The sequence below is a fragment of the Brachycentrus maculatus genome, unplaced genomic scaffold (genome assembly GCF_059751285.1).
Source record: "Brachycentrus maculatus isolate JH-2025_06_01 unplaced genomic scaffold, ASM5975128v1 h1tg000315l, whole genome shotgun sequence".
Taxonomy (NCBI): domain Eukaryota; kingdom Metazoa; phylum Arthropoda; class Insecta; order Trichoptera; family Brachycentridae; genus Brachycentrus; species Brachycentrus maculatus.
Window position 1 is genome coordinate 3247186 of NW_028281064.1, and position 17693 is coordinate 3264878.

Here is a 17693-nt window from a genome sequence, read left to right on the forward strand (position 1 = left end):
GAGTTTCATTTAGTATTTCCTATCGCAAATATTTTCGATTATTATCATATAAGCCAAATTCTCGAATTTTACAAACACTTTTTTTTAAAAGCGGTTTTGAAAAATCATTAATGAAAAATTGGCCAACCCTATTTTTCAAGACGGTCAGATAATTTATTGTCATTACCAGTTGAACAACTAGTTTTTAGATGATCTTTAAATTCAAACAAACAAGATGGATTTTTCTCGTTTCAGTAGAGTGCTATCTTCGGTATACTAAAGCCCGACTAACGATGATTGCATTGTATTTTGTGATTTTAGTTCTCGCATTATTGTATACGTGGAATAAATATTTATACGGATATTGGGGAAGAAGAGGCATCTATAGTCCACCGGCATGGTTCCTGATTGGGCATTTAGGAGAATGCACCTTGGCACAGATGCATTTCTCTCAGCTCTTGCAAAAATGGTACAACAGAGCTAAAAACCACGGACACGTCGGATTGTTTATACTCTTCTCTAAATTCTTACTGGCCTGTGATTTAGATCTGATCAAAAACGTAATGGTCAAAGATTACAACTCCTTTCAAGGCCACGGATTCAAGTCTGATAAGAAGTTGGATCCTTTATCGCATCATCTGTTCAACATGGACGGAGAGGAATGGAAATCGATTCGAACTAAATTGACTCCGACATTTACATCGTCGAAAATCAAAAACATGTTTAGACTCATAGACCTTTCGGCTAAGGACATGCTGGATTTTATTAAACAGGAAGCGCAACTTGGCAGAGACATTGATGTGAAAGATCTCGTTTCAAAGTACACGTCAGATGTGATAGCATCTTGCGCATTTGGTCTTCAACTCAACAGCTACAAGAACCCCGATAATCAGTTCCTGAAAATGGGAAATAGAACGGTAACGAGAACCGCGTCGATGGCAGTTAAAGATTGTTTATCTTTGATTGCTCCGAATTTAGCGAAACGCGTTGGTTTCGCTTTAAATTATCCAGAAGTTTTGGAGTTCTACACCAAAATTGTACCTGAAACTATTAGCCACAGAGAAAAAAACAATATTTTCCGAAACGACTTTCTTCAACTGCTGATTGAGATGAAAAATAACGACATTGATTCAGGTATTTTATTTGTGTTTTTTTTGTAATTAAAAGCACTGTTAACTTTGTGGTATTGAAATATAACACTCTCCTTATCATTCATCGTTTACTTTGCGTAATACTAATTTAATAAACACTCATTCGTTACTATTATTCCGGAACCGGTAGCCACGAATTAGCGTTTATTAAAGCGGTATTACACTAAGTGAACGATGAATGATAAGGAGAGTGTTTTTTTAATTAATATAGTAACAATCTTTTTTTGCAATTGAATTAATTTTACAAACAATTCTACTTTAAAATCTTAAAATGAATAAAGAGACTAAATTTTCTCCAATAAAGAGACTAAGCTCTTGTGCTTGGAGAGGGACTTAATTATTTAATAATTTATTTAGAGAGTAATTTTTTTATTGTTTATGTTTGTGGTTGATATGAGTATGATTTATTTTTCCTATTATTTTTTGCGTTCTTTAATTTTTTGTGTTTTTTTCGATTGACGTCACGTCACGCCTATATTTTTTAAGCGTATACATTGGTTTTCTTTTATTTTTTTTAGAATTTGTACTGAAAAAATATCAATATATGTATATATACCTCTTACCTTTCAGTGAATCTTTTCTTTTCAAAACCATACATATATTTATTTCGAAAAAAAGTTTTCTATCCAAAATGGTATTTTTAGTGATTTTAAAAATTATTTCAAATGTTACCTGAGTTTAAAGAAAATTAAGTTACGATTTAACGGCGCAAGTCGCTTGATGTGCGAGTTCACGGCAGCATCTATGGTTGAACCATGAAGGACTATGAAGAAGCTGCAGTGCATCATAAATTTAATACCTTGCAAATCCACTGATACTTTGACTTTAACAAAAAAGTCAATAACAACTTAAATTGTCCACAAATTATTTCCAAAACAAATTATGTTCATGACTCAGCTGCAACAATTACTTATGTTGGCATATCAAGCACATATAATATTATGAATGATTATTTTCTTAGAAATCAAAATTATTGTAACATTTTTATGTATAATCGATATTTACATAATTCCTCACTCTAATTTAACCATAAAAATGCTAAACTATTACAAATAATCATTTTAATTTATTCAAGATATTAGGCCATGTATTATAATATTCTAGATTATTCTAAATTTATTCGACAATGACACCTATATGACAAATTTACAAATCTTGTTATTTGAATACTTTCATTTTATGTTTATTCTGTATATTTTACTACTTTTATTCTTAGTTATTTGCAGAAAATTATAAAAAGCCAATATTTTTCTTTTGAAATATTGTTTTTTTGTTTGTTTATTTTCTTTAAAATAAATATTTTTTTAGTGTAGTGGTTATATAGTATAGCCTCCATAGTGTAGTGGTAAGCGCGCTAGGCTACCATGCTGGAGGTCCCGGGTTCGATTTCCAAGAGGGTCAAAATAAACATTAGTGATTTCTCAGTCTAATATTTATTTGATATGACTCTGGACTGGTAACTGAAGCGGAAGGCTGATCACCTTTTTTCGTGTATTTAACGATCAAGATAACACTGCTTCTATACGATGCAGTGCCGTATACACCATTGGGTGCAGGTAAGGGTTAGAAGAAGAAAAAATAATATTTTGAAACCTTATTTTACACTTTCACGTGGGATTTCTATGTTGAGAACAATTTTTTTTTTCAAGACATATTACATACCATTCATAATATTTCCGATGAGTAATTTCTATTTCTCATTTTGGGACATGGGATTAAGGTTAACAAGACTGGAATACAAATAATAAAGTTACAAAAAAGATTTTTTTTAAATAACAAAAACTAATACATGGCAAAATATAAAAACAATAAACAGGTATAATAAATAGGCATAAGATGCGTATTTAAAATAAATAAATGAGAAAAATATAAGTTAAGAAGCATAATTCAAATAAACAAACAAAAAAATATAAAAATGAGAAAATATAAAAAAACATAATGTTAAAAAATAACAAAATAAGAAAATATGACTAAACACTACATGTATATCTACAATATGAAGAACAGTATAGAAGTTTGGGTATATACAGGACTTCATAGGCTAGTTTAAGTGATCACTTTATTCATTTTAACATTCACCATTTTACCCATGATTGAGAACCACATTATTAAAATTTTGAGACACACCAATCTATCTTTTCAAACAATCTTTGCTCCTTGCATGTTCACACATCTCTTCATTCATACATACCCACCGATTATTCCGACTCCTGACCTGACCACTTTCAAGTATTTGAAATACTTGATCATGCCAATTTTTCCCCGGTCTTTGCTCCTATTCCCAACTACATTCGACTTTTTTTTTCTTTTCTTTCTTCACTCATTCGTTCCACATAGACTTAACAAACTTCTAAATAATTATGAGTAATTATTAATATTTCAAAAACATATAAAAAGAAAAAATTCTGAACCCCGTTTTAGGCGTCATCTTCTGAATTTACATGATAACAGATCATTAATAGATTATGTGTTTTCTAATTCAATGACCTTACTGAACGTTTCATTACTTGATATGGTTTCACTATTTTATGTGATGTCAAAAGACCATTTGATGGACTGCGTGTTTTCTAATTAATTGAAGCAACTGAAGGTTTGATTTCTGTTATATGGTTTCACCAATTCGTTTGATGTCAATAGATCATTTAATGGGCTGTGTGTTTTCCACTTACATGACGTATTGAAGGTTTCATCGCTTTATATGATTTCACTATTTTATATGATGTCAACAGATCATTTGATAGACTTTGTGTTTCCTAATTCAATGACATATTTAAGTTTTGATGGCTTTATTTTAATTCAGTATTTTATTTGATGTCAACAGATCATTGGATGGATTGTGTGTTTTCTAATTAATTGAAGTACCTTAAGGTTTGATTGCTTTATATGGTTTCACTATTTCATTTGATGTCAACAGGTCATTTGATAGATTGTTTGTTTTCCAATCAATTGAAGCAACTGAAAATTTGATTGCTTTATATGAATTCAGTATTTTATTTGATATAAGCAGATCGTTTGATGGATTGTGTGTTTCCCAATTAATTGAAGCAGCTTAAGGTTCAATTGTTTTATTTAAATTTATTATTTTATTTTATGTCAACAGATCATTTGATGGACTGTGTGGTTCCCAAACAACTGAAGTCACTTAAATTTCATGTTTAAAATGGTTTTATTATTTTCAGGCATGAAACTTTCGATGGAAGAAATAACGTCCCAAGTATTCCTCTTCTTCCTAGCAGGCTACGAGACGTCATCAATAACTATCGGATTCACCTTACTAGAATTGGCGAAGAATCCTGAAATCCAGGATAATCTGAGAGAAGATATAGTCAGAGTAGTAGAAGAAAATGGTGGACAGGTCACCTACGAATCCTTACAAAAAATGACATATCTGGATAAAGTAATTCAGGGTAAAGATAGTTATAATAAGCTTTCATTTATATATCTATATATATATATATATATATATATATATATATATATATATATATATATATATATATATATATATATATATATATTCGTTTTAAGACAGAATAAAAATTTATAGACATTAAAAAGATATATTAGCATTCTTATTATTTTATTACTAAATTTATGAATTTCTCAAAAGATTAAGAAAGATTCTTTAAGATTAAAAAAGTTTTACTTGGTAAAAACCACTATTTTTAAAATCTATTGTGACACGTGTTTTGATGCACTCTACATAATTTTCCATAAGTCCAAATTTTTATGTTTTATCCTTGGGACGTTGAAGGTTGAAGAGGGGGTAGGAACTGATTCTTATTTTTATATACATTTTATCAGTGGAAACAAAGACAATAGGGGGGAGGCTCACTGTCATATTGTTAATTATGTGTGTTTACTATGAATATTTTCATTAAGAATTAATAAAAGATTTCTTGTAATTTTTCAGAATCATTGAGGATCTACCCTGTAGCCCCGTTCCTTTTCAGATACTGTACCCATAAGTACACTATTCCTGGCACAAATCATATCATTGAAAAGGGTACAATGATAAGCATTCCCGTACTTGGTATTCACCGGGATCCTGATATTTACCCTGATCCGCTCAAATTCGATCCAGAGCGATTCACCCCGGAAAATATAGCTAAAAGACATCCTTTTTCGTTCATACCGTTTGGAGAAGGACCTAGAATTTGCATTGGTAAGAAATTTTAATGAAAATTGTTAAATATTAAAAAGGGCCAATTTGCTTTAAATCACAACTTAATATTCTCTATACCCTGTAACATTCGACCTACCTAATTGTTTTTTTTTTCTTTTTCTTCAAACAGCATTTTTGTATTGAAAAAAAATGGTTATCTTCGAAATAAATATAAAATATAAAAAGAGTTATTGAAAGGTATAGAGTAAAAAAGATCTTTTCTTGAATGTTTGTCGCAGATACCCACTCACAAATAGGAATAGGCTTTAAATTTAAAATTCATGATTTTGAAGCCTAAATAAGGCTCGATAAGCGGTGTTGCATAAGCCGTAGCTAGATTTCAGAAACACTTAAACATAATTTTTTTAAAGGCACTTAGTGCCAACGAGAATTGAATATTAAAAAAAGAGTATGTGTACTTTTCTTAAATGTCTTTCGCAGATACTTTATGGCACATTTTATGAACTTTATAAAATTAAACAACTTTTTTTAACCACTTTTTTGTTATAACTACACTTTAACCTACCGGTTTCGACAAGAACCTTGTCAACATCAGGGTTTATTAAATTCTTAAACATTTAAAATATTAAAATACTCATAATTAATTACATTCCCTTACCTTTTGGTAAGGAAATGTAATTAATTATGAGTATTTCAATGTTTTAGAATTTAATAAACCCTGATGATGACAAGGTTCTTGTCAAAACCAGTAGGTTAAAGTGTTCTTTTAATAATAATAAAAAAATGGTTAAAATAAAGTTGTTTAATTTTTTAAAGTTTAAAAAAATATATAAATATTTTTTTCCATGTATATATTTTCTTAAAAAAACCAAAGAAAGTAGTATAACTCACGACCTGTTTTGGTGTTAGGAGCCTCACCTTCTCGGAGTCCAGTAGTGGCCCTCTAAGGATATAACTTCGCTTACAAGCGAGTACGTCACAATTATAGAAAATGTGGATAGGTGTTTCGCTATCCTCCATACAAAATCTGCTGACTGGAGAATCATACAGTCCAATTGACGACATGTGCTTTCTTAGTCTGCAGTGTCCCTTGTCCCAGTGTTGGGATCCTTATCTGTTTTTGGTTAAGCTTTAGAGCTTCTGTAGTGAATTTCTGCTAGTCAACCCTGTACTTACAGATACAGTTGATACAAATAGATTTCAGACATAATTTCCGTTATTTTTTCTGAATTTGCAATCCATTTATGAAATTTTCTTTTTTTTTCTTTTTTAGGTAAACGGTTTGCCATGTTGGAAATCAAATTGGCATTAGTGAACATCATCCTAAATTATCGATTATCTACTTGTAAAAAGACAAAACCTGTTGCATTCAAATCGATCGGTTTCTTCTTGCATGCTGTGGGAGAAATTTACTTAAAATTTAAACCTTTAGAAAAAAATCATTAATACCTCGATACAACGGACCTTCATGTAACGAACTTTGGACATGATGGACGAAAAATGCGCACAAATGAAAAAAAAATTACGAGTGTTATTAATATTATCCATGCTTAAATTCAAGGGTCGAACATTCAACAATTTTTACCGGCCATGATAATCACATATTATGTTTCAATACATTAAAAGTGCAAACAAAACATGATTCCTTTTTCAAAGCAGGATTACCAAAAGCGTACGCGTTGATATCAAACAGCCACGTCACTTCACGAGTATCAGTAAAAAAATTTAAAAAAACACTGCTTATGATTCATCATTTGTGTAATTCCACTTTTATAAACACTTTTACGTGACTACTAGTTTCGGAATAATCATTTTATCATCAGTTCATTCAAATACAATTATTACGGTTTGAAATTTGTACGAAAATAAATTTTTGAAAGAGAAAGAAGACAAATGAATCACAATGGGAATATTTTTTAAAGTGCAGTTAGTTGAATTTTGTTGGTTTTTTATTATATTAAATATACCCATAATAAATTAAAACAAACTCAAAATACCCATGAAAAGAAGATGATTTGCGACAATTCCTAAGATTAAGGGAAATACAATAAAAGACCTGAAGGACATCACAAAAGAATCGCTCCAGGACTATTTCCAAAAATAGAAGAAATACCGTTGGGATAAGTGTGTGCATCGGGGAGGTGACTACTTTGAAGGGGACACAGATATGTGACTTCTAATTTAAGTATATTTTGTTTTGTGACGTCAGTCTACGTATTTATTCAACAGGCCAAGTATTACAATCATTATTACTGTATTCGGCATGTACCTCACTTTTATTGTTTCACAAAATTTTAAAAAAAAAAATTACTGCGCACACGCATATATTATAATAATTATAATACGGCAGTATATGAATATATACATATATTACCTTTACTGCGTTCTTACTATTCACATTCTTTTGTAGTATGTTTTTAGTTTTTTTAAATAAATAAATGCTGAAAACATTACAAAAAAAGCTTTATCAATACGAATCTTACTAATCAATAAACAATAATATATCATTAGATTGAAACCAATATTTTTAGCTTTTCCACTTTTTTTTATTTGACCAGCGACCGGGTTTCGTCGTTACCGACATCATCAGACTGGTCAGTCTGATGTCACCAGTCTGATGATGTCGGTAACGACGAAACCCGGTCGCTGGTCGAATAAAAAAAAGTGGAAAAGCTAAAAATATTGATTTTAATCTAATAATATATTAAAAATGCAATTCCATCGCGAAGTGTCAGTGGATAATATAAATCTATCAATAAACAATAATAAAATGATATATCAATAAAGGTGAACATGAGAGTCTTGTGACTTATTTCAAAACATATTAATACATAAGTCATATGTGTATGTAATCTTTCTGATGAGTAATTTCCATTTCTCATTTTGGGACACGGGATTAAGGTTAACAAGACAGAAAGTTTAAAAAAAGATAAATAATTCAACAAAACTTACACAGGGCAAATTATAAAATGTAAAACAATAATCGGGTGCAGTAATTTTTATTTTTATTTTATCGATATCTTAACTCGATAGATAGACTTCTTTTATATTAAGGTATAGATAAAAATATATTTTAAAATATCGCTGACAATTTGTAATAATAGCATAAAATTAATTTTATTTGTACTTATGAATACGAACATTTAAAACTCAATAAAAATTGGGGTAAAAAATATTTTTTTCTTCATTCATAAATAAACACTTTTTGTATAACATATGTTTGTATTTTAAAATATAAAAACAACATTGTTTTATCCACATTTATTTTATTTGATGTATTTTTTTTATACCTTAACGACGGAGCCCGGTCATCGAGAAATGTCAGTACAAAATTTAACTACATATATTTTTTAATTAAAACTATTGAAGTTTTCAAACCTTTGATTCTAAACTATATATAATACCTTGAATAGATTTTTAAGTACAACAGCAACAAAAAAGTATATTTTATGATTGTATCACATCATTTAATAATAAATAAAACATAAATTTTTTACCACTTAAGTATTATATTTTAACGACGAGTTTTGAAAACAACAGATGCTTCCATCTACTGGTTTCAAAATAAACATATCGTAGTCATACAGGAGAAAGTAACCAAGTGCATTTTTTACAAAAACGTGATCATTGACTATTTAATATCTTACTAGCTTAATATTGCCCTGAAAAAATTCCCAAAGGATTTTAAACTTAGAAGTACAATAAATCGACTTGTTAAAAATGTCTAACTGCATTGATATTTATTTTCTTGCCTTGATTTCATTCGGCAGTCACTTTGTGGTAAAATCTATCCATTTTTAATAACTTACTAAATACCACTATTTCTTAAAATCTATTGTGTTTAAATAAAAAATAATAATTAAATAAAAAAGAAACATCTCCTACCCCCCTCTTCAACCTTCAACGTCCCAAGGACACAACTCTAAAATTTAGACTTAGCTTCACATACGGTGTTTGAAAATGATGCAGAATGCATCGAAACACGTGTCATAATAGATTCCAAGAAATAGTCGTATTTACAAAGTAAAACTTACAACATATTTCGTTTCTTGATTTTTACAATGATGTCTTCTTTGCAGTGCAAAGTAAGCGCTGCGATTTTGAAACTCAATGGGAGTTCAGTTGTCTCACTCGGCTCCACGTCATACTTTCGAAATAATGTCGCCAAAGTCAATTTCATCATTACAAACGCATTCCTTTGCCCTGCAAATCCAAAAAAAAACATCTTTCAAGCGCAATACCTTAGAATAATTGTTTCAAGGTAGTCTGGAAGCTTCCGCCACATTCCCAGGTCACTAGGTAGCCACAGCAATGTGTGGTACAGCTAGTAGGAAATAAAAACAAAACAATAAACAGATATACATGAAAATAATTTTTAAAAATTAAATATTAGTGAACAATTTATGTACTCGAAGCCATTCCACCATACATAGTGTACAAATAACTAAGAGTAACAATTATTTTAATTAATAAATAATAAAACCCTTACCGCACCCCAATGGTGCATAGGGCACTGCTTCATATAAAAGCAGTGTTATATCGATCGTTTACACATGAAGGAAAGGTGATCAGCCCTCCACTTCAGGTACCAGTCCAGTGTAATATTGAATAAATATTAGAGTGAAAAAATCACTTATATTTATTAAACCCCCCTAGGAATCGAACCCGGGACCTCCAGAATGGTAGCCGAGCATGCTGACCATTACACTATGGAGGCGGACGTATTATTACAACAATTATTTTAGTAACAATTATTAAGAGTAAAAATTATTATTCTCCGCCTCCGTAGTGTAATGGTCAGCACACTCGGCTACCGTTCTTGAGGTCCCGGGTTCGATTACCAGGGGGGTCAAATAAATATAAGTAATTTTTTCACCGTAATATTTATTCCATATTACCCTGGACTGATACCTGAAGCGGAGGGCTGATCACCTTTCCTTCATGTGTTAACGATCAAGATAACAGTGCGTTTATTTGATGCAGTGCCCATGCATCATTGGGGTGGGGACAAGGTTGAACAATTATTCTCTACATAAGGTTTTAGTATCATAATGAATACAAGGATGGAAAGAATGCAAGGCTGAGATAAGCATTCTGGATAAAAAAAATATATATAAAAAAGTTTAAGGATGTGGAACGAATGAGTGAAGAAAGAATTATAAAAAAATTTTATGAGGCGAATGTTCAATTGTTCGAAACAGAAGCAGGGGAAAACTTGACATGATCACGGATTTCAAAAACTTGAAAGTAATCGGCGGGATTATGAAGATATGGAAGAGGCAAAGATTGTTTGCAAAGGCAGATGGGTGTGGCGTTATATTATGTCTGTCTACTCCTGCGGTGAGAATAGGTGTTTGCGGAGAATTTTAGGCGTGCGGTGGTTTGACTTTGTGGGGAATGAAGAGATAAGGCGTAGGACGCAGCAAATCTTGGTCACAACTGTCGTCAAGAAAAGGCGATTCAGTTGGCTTGGCCATGTACTCCGCATGCCTCCTGAGAGCCTTAATCAAGCTTGCCTCTTTTACAAGGCATCAGGTTCGCGCCGCCTAGGACGACCACTGCTGACAATTCATCGGCAGTTCTCGTCAGATCTTCGGGACGCGGATCTGACTTGGGAGAATGCAAAGGAGCTGGCAGCTGACAGAAAAGCTTGAAGACAGTTTGAGGACTCCATATGCTCCACCTAGGGAGCGGATATGGTTTAATTAATTACTCCTGCGGTGAAGCGGCGTGATGGTTAATTAGTTAGTTAGTATAAGATATAATAACTTTTTTTCAATTAAATTATGTCGATATCTCCATTTCCCCGATTGACCTACATGGACCTTCGTTATGCGACATGCGTTATAGGGGTACGCCGAGTTGAAGAGACGAGTGAGACTGACTATAAAGAAACCAAATAATCATAAATGCCGAACCCTCATCTAGTGGAACGGAAGGTCTGTTGATGACGGTCAACAGTCCGCCTTCTCCTGAGGAGTTTTACATGGTTTCCTCCCAGCAACGAGCAAATGCTTACAAGCTCCTGATAGGCCCACACTAGATTATCCCGCCTGTTCCCAACACAGATTATTATAAAACATTGCTTTAGCTAGAAGAAACAAAAATCCAAATTATCTATAAACCTTGTACATAATTATCTTCTAACACTTATTCGCAATTAATGGTGCATAGGGCACTGCATAGTATAGAAGTAATTTTATCTTGATTGTTAAATACACAAAGAAAAGCCTTCCGCTTCAGGTACCAGTCCAGGGTCATATTAAATAAGTCTTAGACTGAAAATTCACATTTATTTATTATGACCCTCTTGGGAATCGGACCCGGGACCTCCAGCATGGTAGCCCAGCGCAATATGGAGGCGGATATATAGTGGCGTGCACAGAGTTTTTAATCGAGGTAAGCAGTAGGGTTGGATAAGGATAAGCTATGGTAGGCACTGCTTTTCTGCCTATATAAAATGTATGCCTCTACGGACAAAAAAAGGAAGGTAAATAATAAATGTAACTCCAAAAAAAGCAAACCAATCATTATGATGATTGTAGCAATCACTGTAGCCCACGAAGAAAAAAATCTCCATTTTAGACGGTTTTTTTTATTATAAAAAAACCTCACCTATACAGATCCTTGGACCATCCCCAAAAGGCAAGTAAGCAAAAGGATGTCGTTTGGCTATGTTCTCTGGGGTGAATCGTTCTGGATCAAACTTCAGCGGGTCAGGGTAAATTTCAGGATCCCTTTGGATACCCAGCATAGGAATTACAATCCTAGTATTTTTATCTATGCGACTGTTCGTATCAGGAATTGTGTAATCTTGAGTACACGTTCGTACGACGAAAGGGATCGTCGGATATTTCCTCAGCCCCTCTGGAAATAATGAAAAAACCAATTACAACTCATGACAGTCAAACAATTACATGTTAAAACTATTATTAAGTATATATCGCTCACTCCTTTCAAGAACGTCATAAATCAAAAAACTTTATTTTTCAGGAGAACGTTTTTAAAGTTTAAAAATAAAACACAATGTATTAAAAATAAACATCAAGCCACTTATTGAACTTTTTACTGTGCAACAGACCTTTTTAGGTAAACCTGAAGGTTTTTTCTCCATTTGAAAAATATTTAGTACATTAAAAAAATTAATTAAACAATACATTTTCTTCAAAATGCAAAAACTACATTTTCTGCCCTGTAGCGGGTAAATATTTAGTCAAATGCCTCTTTTGCTGGAATAAAGTACATTTTCTTGGCATTCCGAAAACATGCACAACTGAAAATTGACGATTTTTGATTTATGACGTTCTTGAAAGGAGTGAGCGATATACATTTTTGAATTGAAATAGTTTTTCCTAGAAATAAATGTACAGTTTTGAAAAAAACAGTTATTGAAAGGTAAGGAGTTAAAAAAAACTTTAATAAATATTTATTTTTTCAATACATATTCTTAAAAACAAACAAAAATCCAATATTCTTCAAAAAAAATTGGGCGTGACCTAACATCCGGCTCTATGCGCTGCCGAAAGCTAACTGTTACTCTGCCGAAAGTTACACCCAGGCTTCCAGGAATGCGTGAATTATTTATTTTGTCTCTAGGTGACACTCTAGCTGACCATCTAAGCATTCGCATTTCAGCAGATTCTAGTTACCTAGAGTAGGTGTTGTACATCGTCCAGCATTCGGAGCCTTATAGGATTGCGGGTCTGACAATTGTTTGGTAGACTTTTCCCTTAAGCTCGCCTAGCATTTCTGGGTCACAAAGGACGATAATATAATTAGGTATAAGCTGTATTGTTCCCTAATAAATTTAAATAAAGTAATAAATACATCGTATAATATATTGACGTGTTAAAAATGATTAACTGCATTGATGTTTATTTTCTTGCCAAGCAAAAGTGACTTAAATAGCTCTCCTGAACATGTTACGTTTTGTTAGTTGGTCTTTCTCCTGTACGACTACGATATGTACCTACTTATATGGTTTGAATATAAGTTTGTATTAAAACCAGTAAAGTACAATATATTGACTTGTTTAAAATGACTAACATCATTGACGTTTATTTTCTTGCCAAGCAAAAGTGATCAAGTAACAGTTAGACGTTTTTGCTTGTAGTAACAATTTTCAACGTTATGAAGTTAGTCAAAGTTCTGTATGAAATACTTCACGTTTAATTTTTACTCTCTAAATAAAATGACTACATTCGAAGTAAAATGGCCAGTATATGTAAATTACTTGTGGAAATGTGTGAATATCAAGAAACGGGTAAGTTTAAATAAAAAAAATTACGAATTACATGATGTTTTATAGATAATTTATCTTTAATCATAATGAAAAAGATGAGAGATTGCTGAATCCTAGTGATACCGGAGCAATTCTACGGGAATATCATGAGTGGTACAGATCACTTTCTGTCAATAATAAAGAAGACAGAGCACCAGAACCAAACTTCAATTCTGAATCTGAGACAGAATAATATTTCTTTACTTTTTGTATATTTATTTTTTTTAAATATGTTGTTTACCCACCTAGTTTCTTTTCCGAAAAAATGTCTTTATTAATATAAATAAATTCAATTAAATTCTTTGAATTTAAATTTTGTACCTGTCACTAATTTTTCCAATCTCGTTCTAAGAATCAAAAATGATTATCTACATTTTTTGCTAGATAGATAAATGCGTGGTAAAAGTGACCAACTGTTTGAGTATTTTTAAAAACTTAAGGATTAAAATATTCTAAAATATTACCTCCTCATTTCAATGTTGATAAACATCTCTTTTCACACAAAAATAATCAAAATCGTGAATGCATGAATTATTTCTTCGTTTTTTACTGATGACAAAAGTCTAAAAACGGTTAAATGGCCCTCCTGAACATTTTACATTTTGCTAGTTGGTCACTTTCTCCTGTACGACGGCGACATATTTATATACATATATATATTTGATAGACTTACCTTGGACTACTTTGTGTAAATAAGTCATTCGGCTTAAATCCTCATACGTGATAATCTGTTGACCCATTCCAAGGACTGTGTCTATCTCCTCCTTTATTTTATCCTGGATCTGTGGGTTGATGGCAAGTTCCCGAAGGATGTAGCTCAGTACTAAGTAAGCACCTTCTAAGCCACCACTCACTAGTACGAATCCGTGAGCAGCTATAAGTGACATTGAGATTTTCTTCCCTGAGAAAACACAAAATAAAAAGAAATTTCTTCCTAACGAGGTTTTAGTTATCACGAATTGAAGTAAATATATATATATATATATATATATATATATATATATATATATATATATATATATATATATATATATATATATATATATATATATATATATATGTATAAATATATATATGTATATATATATATATATATATATATATATATATATATATATATTATATATATATATATATATGTATAAATATATATATGTATATATATATATATATATATATATATATATATATATATATATATATATATATATATATATATATATATATATATATATATATATATATATATATATATATATATATATATATATATATATATATATGTATATATATATATATATATGTGTGCGTGTGTGTGTATTTCTATTAATATTTACATTTGAACCTTTATATACTCCATTTTATTAATTATATAATTAAAACTACATTAATTATCACACACTATGAAGCAATATCTAGTTTTTCAAATGTGATTTTAAGACTGATTTGATTGTTTTTATAATTGACATTTAATATTTATCACTAGGTATCTTTTTAATGGGAAGGAAGGCTATTAAATTTATTGTAAAATTCCCTAATATATACATGCAAATAAATGATAAAAGGAAATATTGTTTGGATGGAATTGTTTTGCGGTGTTGAAATTTGTGCCAAATAAAATCATTCGCAAAGCGTGTTCATTTTTTGTTATCATGTGAAGAAAACTGCTTCTGAGTCATATCGATCCTTGGAGTATGGTGAAATGCTCCATCGCAAGATATGTGCGAATAATGGTTTCGCCATTATTCGAACATAGTTTCGATGTAGTGCCAATAAGTGATTTCGATGTTGTAGACAAGGAACACGGAAAACCACTAAAAAGTTGGAACATGTGAATTGACAAGCATTGCTCTTCAACAAAGATAGTTGTTTTTGCGTTCGAGAATCGTCTTCCTCTGAAGACTATTCTCAAACGCAAAAACAACTCGAAGAGCGATTTAACGTTAGTCAACGAGCTATTTATTTTCAATCGCCTAGAAGAGACAGGAAAGATTCAGAAGATCGGCAGATGAATACGACATGAACTGAATGAGAAGCATAATTTTTGTTTGAAAGGGACAAAATAATGTCGTTTTTGCATCGCATCCTTAATAGGGATGGAAAATGGATATATTTTGAGAATCCAAGGTTCAAAAACTCACGGGTTACTTCAGGCAAACCAACCACGTCAACTGCAAGACCGAGTTAGCCGGAAAACTTTGCTCTGAAAACTTTGGCCGGAAAACTTTGCTCTGTGTTCGGTGGAACCAGAAACGTTTGGTCTATTATAAGCTATTACAATCTGATGAAACGGTTAATACCAAACACTGCTAACAAAAATTGATCAATTTGAACGATCGGCAAACGACTGGAATATATAGGCAACACAATGTTATGTTCCTCCATGTCAATGCTCCCTCACATAGGCAAAACCAGTTGGTGACACGTAGGAAGCACTCAACTGGGAAGTACCACCCTATGCGGCTTACCCACCAGACTTGGCTACATTCGATTATTAAATACTTGTTTGTATCGACGGGCCACGCACTTACTGAGCAGCGCTTTAGTAACTTCCAAGATGTGAAAAAATGGATTGATGAATGGTTTCCGTCAAAAGAGAAAGATTTGTGCTGGCGTGGTATCCACAAATTGAATAATACAGAAATAAAAACCATTTTGAAAAAAACATTAGCAAACCACCTTTTTTCAATCTTCCTAATTTTACACTTTTTCATGGAAAAAAAACACATTTCATACTTGTACACCTAGTAAAACACAATGGCTTTTGAGGATATTATTTTTTTATCTAAATTATAGACTCAAGTAATTATAAAAACAAACAGCGTGTATTTAAAAGATGTATACAATTACCTTCTTTCATCTTCTGATTCTTTAATTCAATCAGAGCTTGTAAAGTATCATTACCGACTATATTATTCTTTTCTCTGTATTCCATCATTTCTGGAACTAATTTCAAATATAAATTTGTCACTTTCCTGTGATTATTTCCAACAAACAACAATTTCGCCAATTTCGGATAGGTGAAGGTTAACAATTCGCCAAAATACACAAACTTATCCTTGCCAAACGCCGTGAGTGCAATTTTTTGGAATTCATTGTCAACCGTTTTTAAGGAATTTGTCTCGACTCCCAAAAAACTTTTCGCAGACATTTCCAATATGACCCTTGACATGAGATCCCTGGCGTCTACTAATTCCGATGTTTTTAAATGTTCGTCGATGAATTCCACCAAATCATTTGCTATAGCGACCAAATCTTTCGTCAGATTCTTCAATTTTGATGTGGAAAATGCGGGAGACAGCTTCAAGCGGGCTTCTTTCCATTCATCCCCGTGTATATTGAAAAGGTTTCTTCCTATGGGATCTGTGTATTCGTTACCTGTAAAACCGTGCCCTTGGAAATACCGATAGTCCTTTATAAGTACTTTCTTGATAAGGTCCAAATCGTTGATCACAATCGCTGGCATATAAAGAAAATAGAGTCCTATCAGCGGGTACCGGGCCCGAGTTTCCATATAATATTTCGCTATATATTCGGACGCATTACTTTGAAATGCCATTACTTCCCATCCATGTCCGATCGGTGTTTTAAAAGGAGGGCTGTAGATTCCTCTCCTCTTCCAATACTGAAACCATGGATGTAACCAAAGCAGAAACGATACTATTATACACAAAGCTACAGTTACGAACATTTTCAATGTATCACAAGAAGAAACGACCGACGAATATTATGCGTGCAAACGTTAGTTTATTACTGAAAAATTAAATACTGTCAAACCAACTAATTCGACTGTTTGTATGACAACAAATAACATGTTATTTAAAGGCAAATCAAACAAAGCGAATATTCGTGAAAGGAGTCCCAAAAGTCAATCTCACATTAAAAGTACAAAATATTACATATACTTTTTTTCATTTATAAAACATCAATTGATGACCTTAAGATTAGTAAAATAATCACTTTTTAACCAAAAAAGTGGTTAAAAACAAAGTTGCTTTATTTTTAAAAGTTTATAAAATATGCCACAAAGTATCTGCGAAAAACATTCAAGAAAGTGAAATAATTATTTAATTATCGACTTATATAAAAGAAAATCAAAATTATACGGTTAGTTTCAATTTTGTAAACTATATATTTTTTAAATTAAATTTAAAAA

General features: G+C 31.7%; 2 protein-coding genes across 2 annotated transcripts in view; one reads left to right on the forward strand and one right to left on the reverse strand.

Moving 5' to 3' along the window:
* Positions 1 to 17277, reverse strand: part of LOC148304499 (uncharacterized) — a 35571-nt gene extending 18294 nt beyond the window's left edge. Inside the window, exons 1-6 of the mRNA XM_088268166.1 lie at positions 16388 to 17277; positions 14211 to 14438; positions 11872 to 12123; positions 9290 to 9459; positions 6148 to 6199; positions 5190 to 5280 (exon numbers count right to left, since the gene is read on the reverse strand). Coding sequence (XP_088124292.1) covers positions 5190 to 5280; positions 6148 to 6199; positions 9290 to 9459; positions 11872 to 12123; positions 14211 to 14438; positions 16388 to 17228 — 1634 coding nt within the window. The 5' untranslated portion in view covers positions 17229 to 17277. The remainder of the gene's footprint in view (positions 1 to 5189; positions 5281 to 6147; positions 6200 to 9289; positions 9460 to 11871; positions 12124 to 14210; positions 14439 to 16387) is intronic.
* Positions 233 to 7126, forward strand: LOC148304500 (putative cytochrome P450 6a13). The gene is made up of 4 exons (XM_088268210.1): positions 233 to 1113; positions 4310 to 4537; positions 5044 to 5295; positions 6530 to 7126. The coding sequence occupies exons 1-4, from the start codon at positions 273 to 275 to the stop codon at positions 6700 to 6702; spliced, it is 1494 nt and encodes a 497-aa protein (XP_088124336.1). The 5' UTR covers positions 233 to 272; the 3' UTR covers positions 6703 to 7126.
* Positions 17278 to 17693: the final 416 nt, after the last annotated feature.

What these genes read in the sequence shown, in the direction of transcription:
- LOC148304500 (XM_088268210.1), top strand. Translation starts at nt 273, where the DNA reads ATGATTGCATTGTATTTTGTGATTTTAGTTCTCGCATTATTGTATACG. An exon ending in TCTGGATAAAGTAATTCAGG is followed by an intron (nt 4,538 to 5,043) that starts GTAAAGATAGTT and finishes GTAATTTTTCAG; the next exon opens with AATCATTGAGGATCTACCCT. An exon ending in AGGACCTAGAATTTGCATTG is followed by an intron (nt 5,296 to 6,529) that starts GTAAGAAATTTT and finishes TTTCTTTTTTAG; the next exon opens with GTAAACGGTTTGCCATGTTG.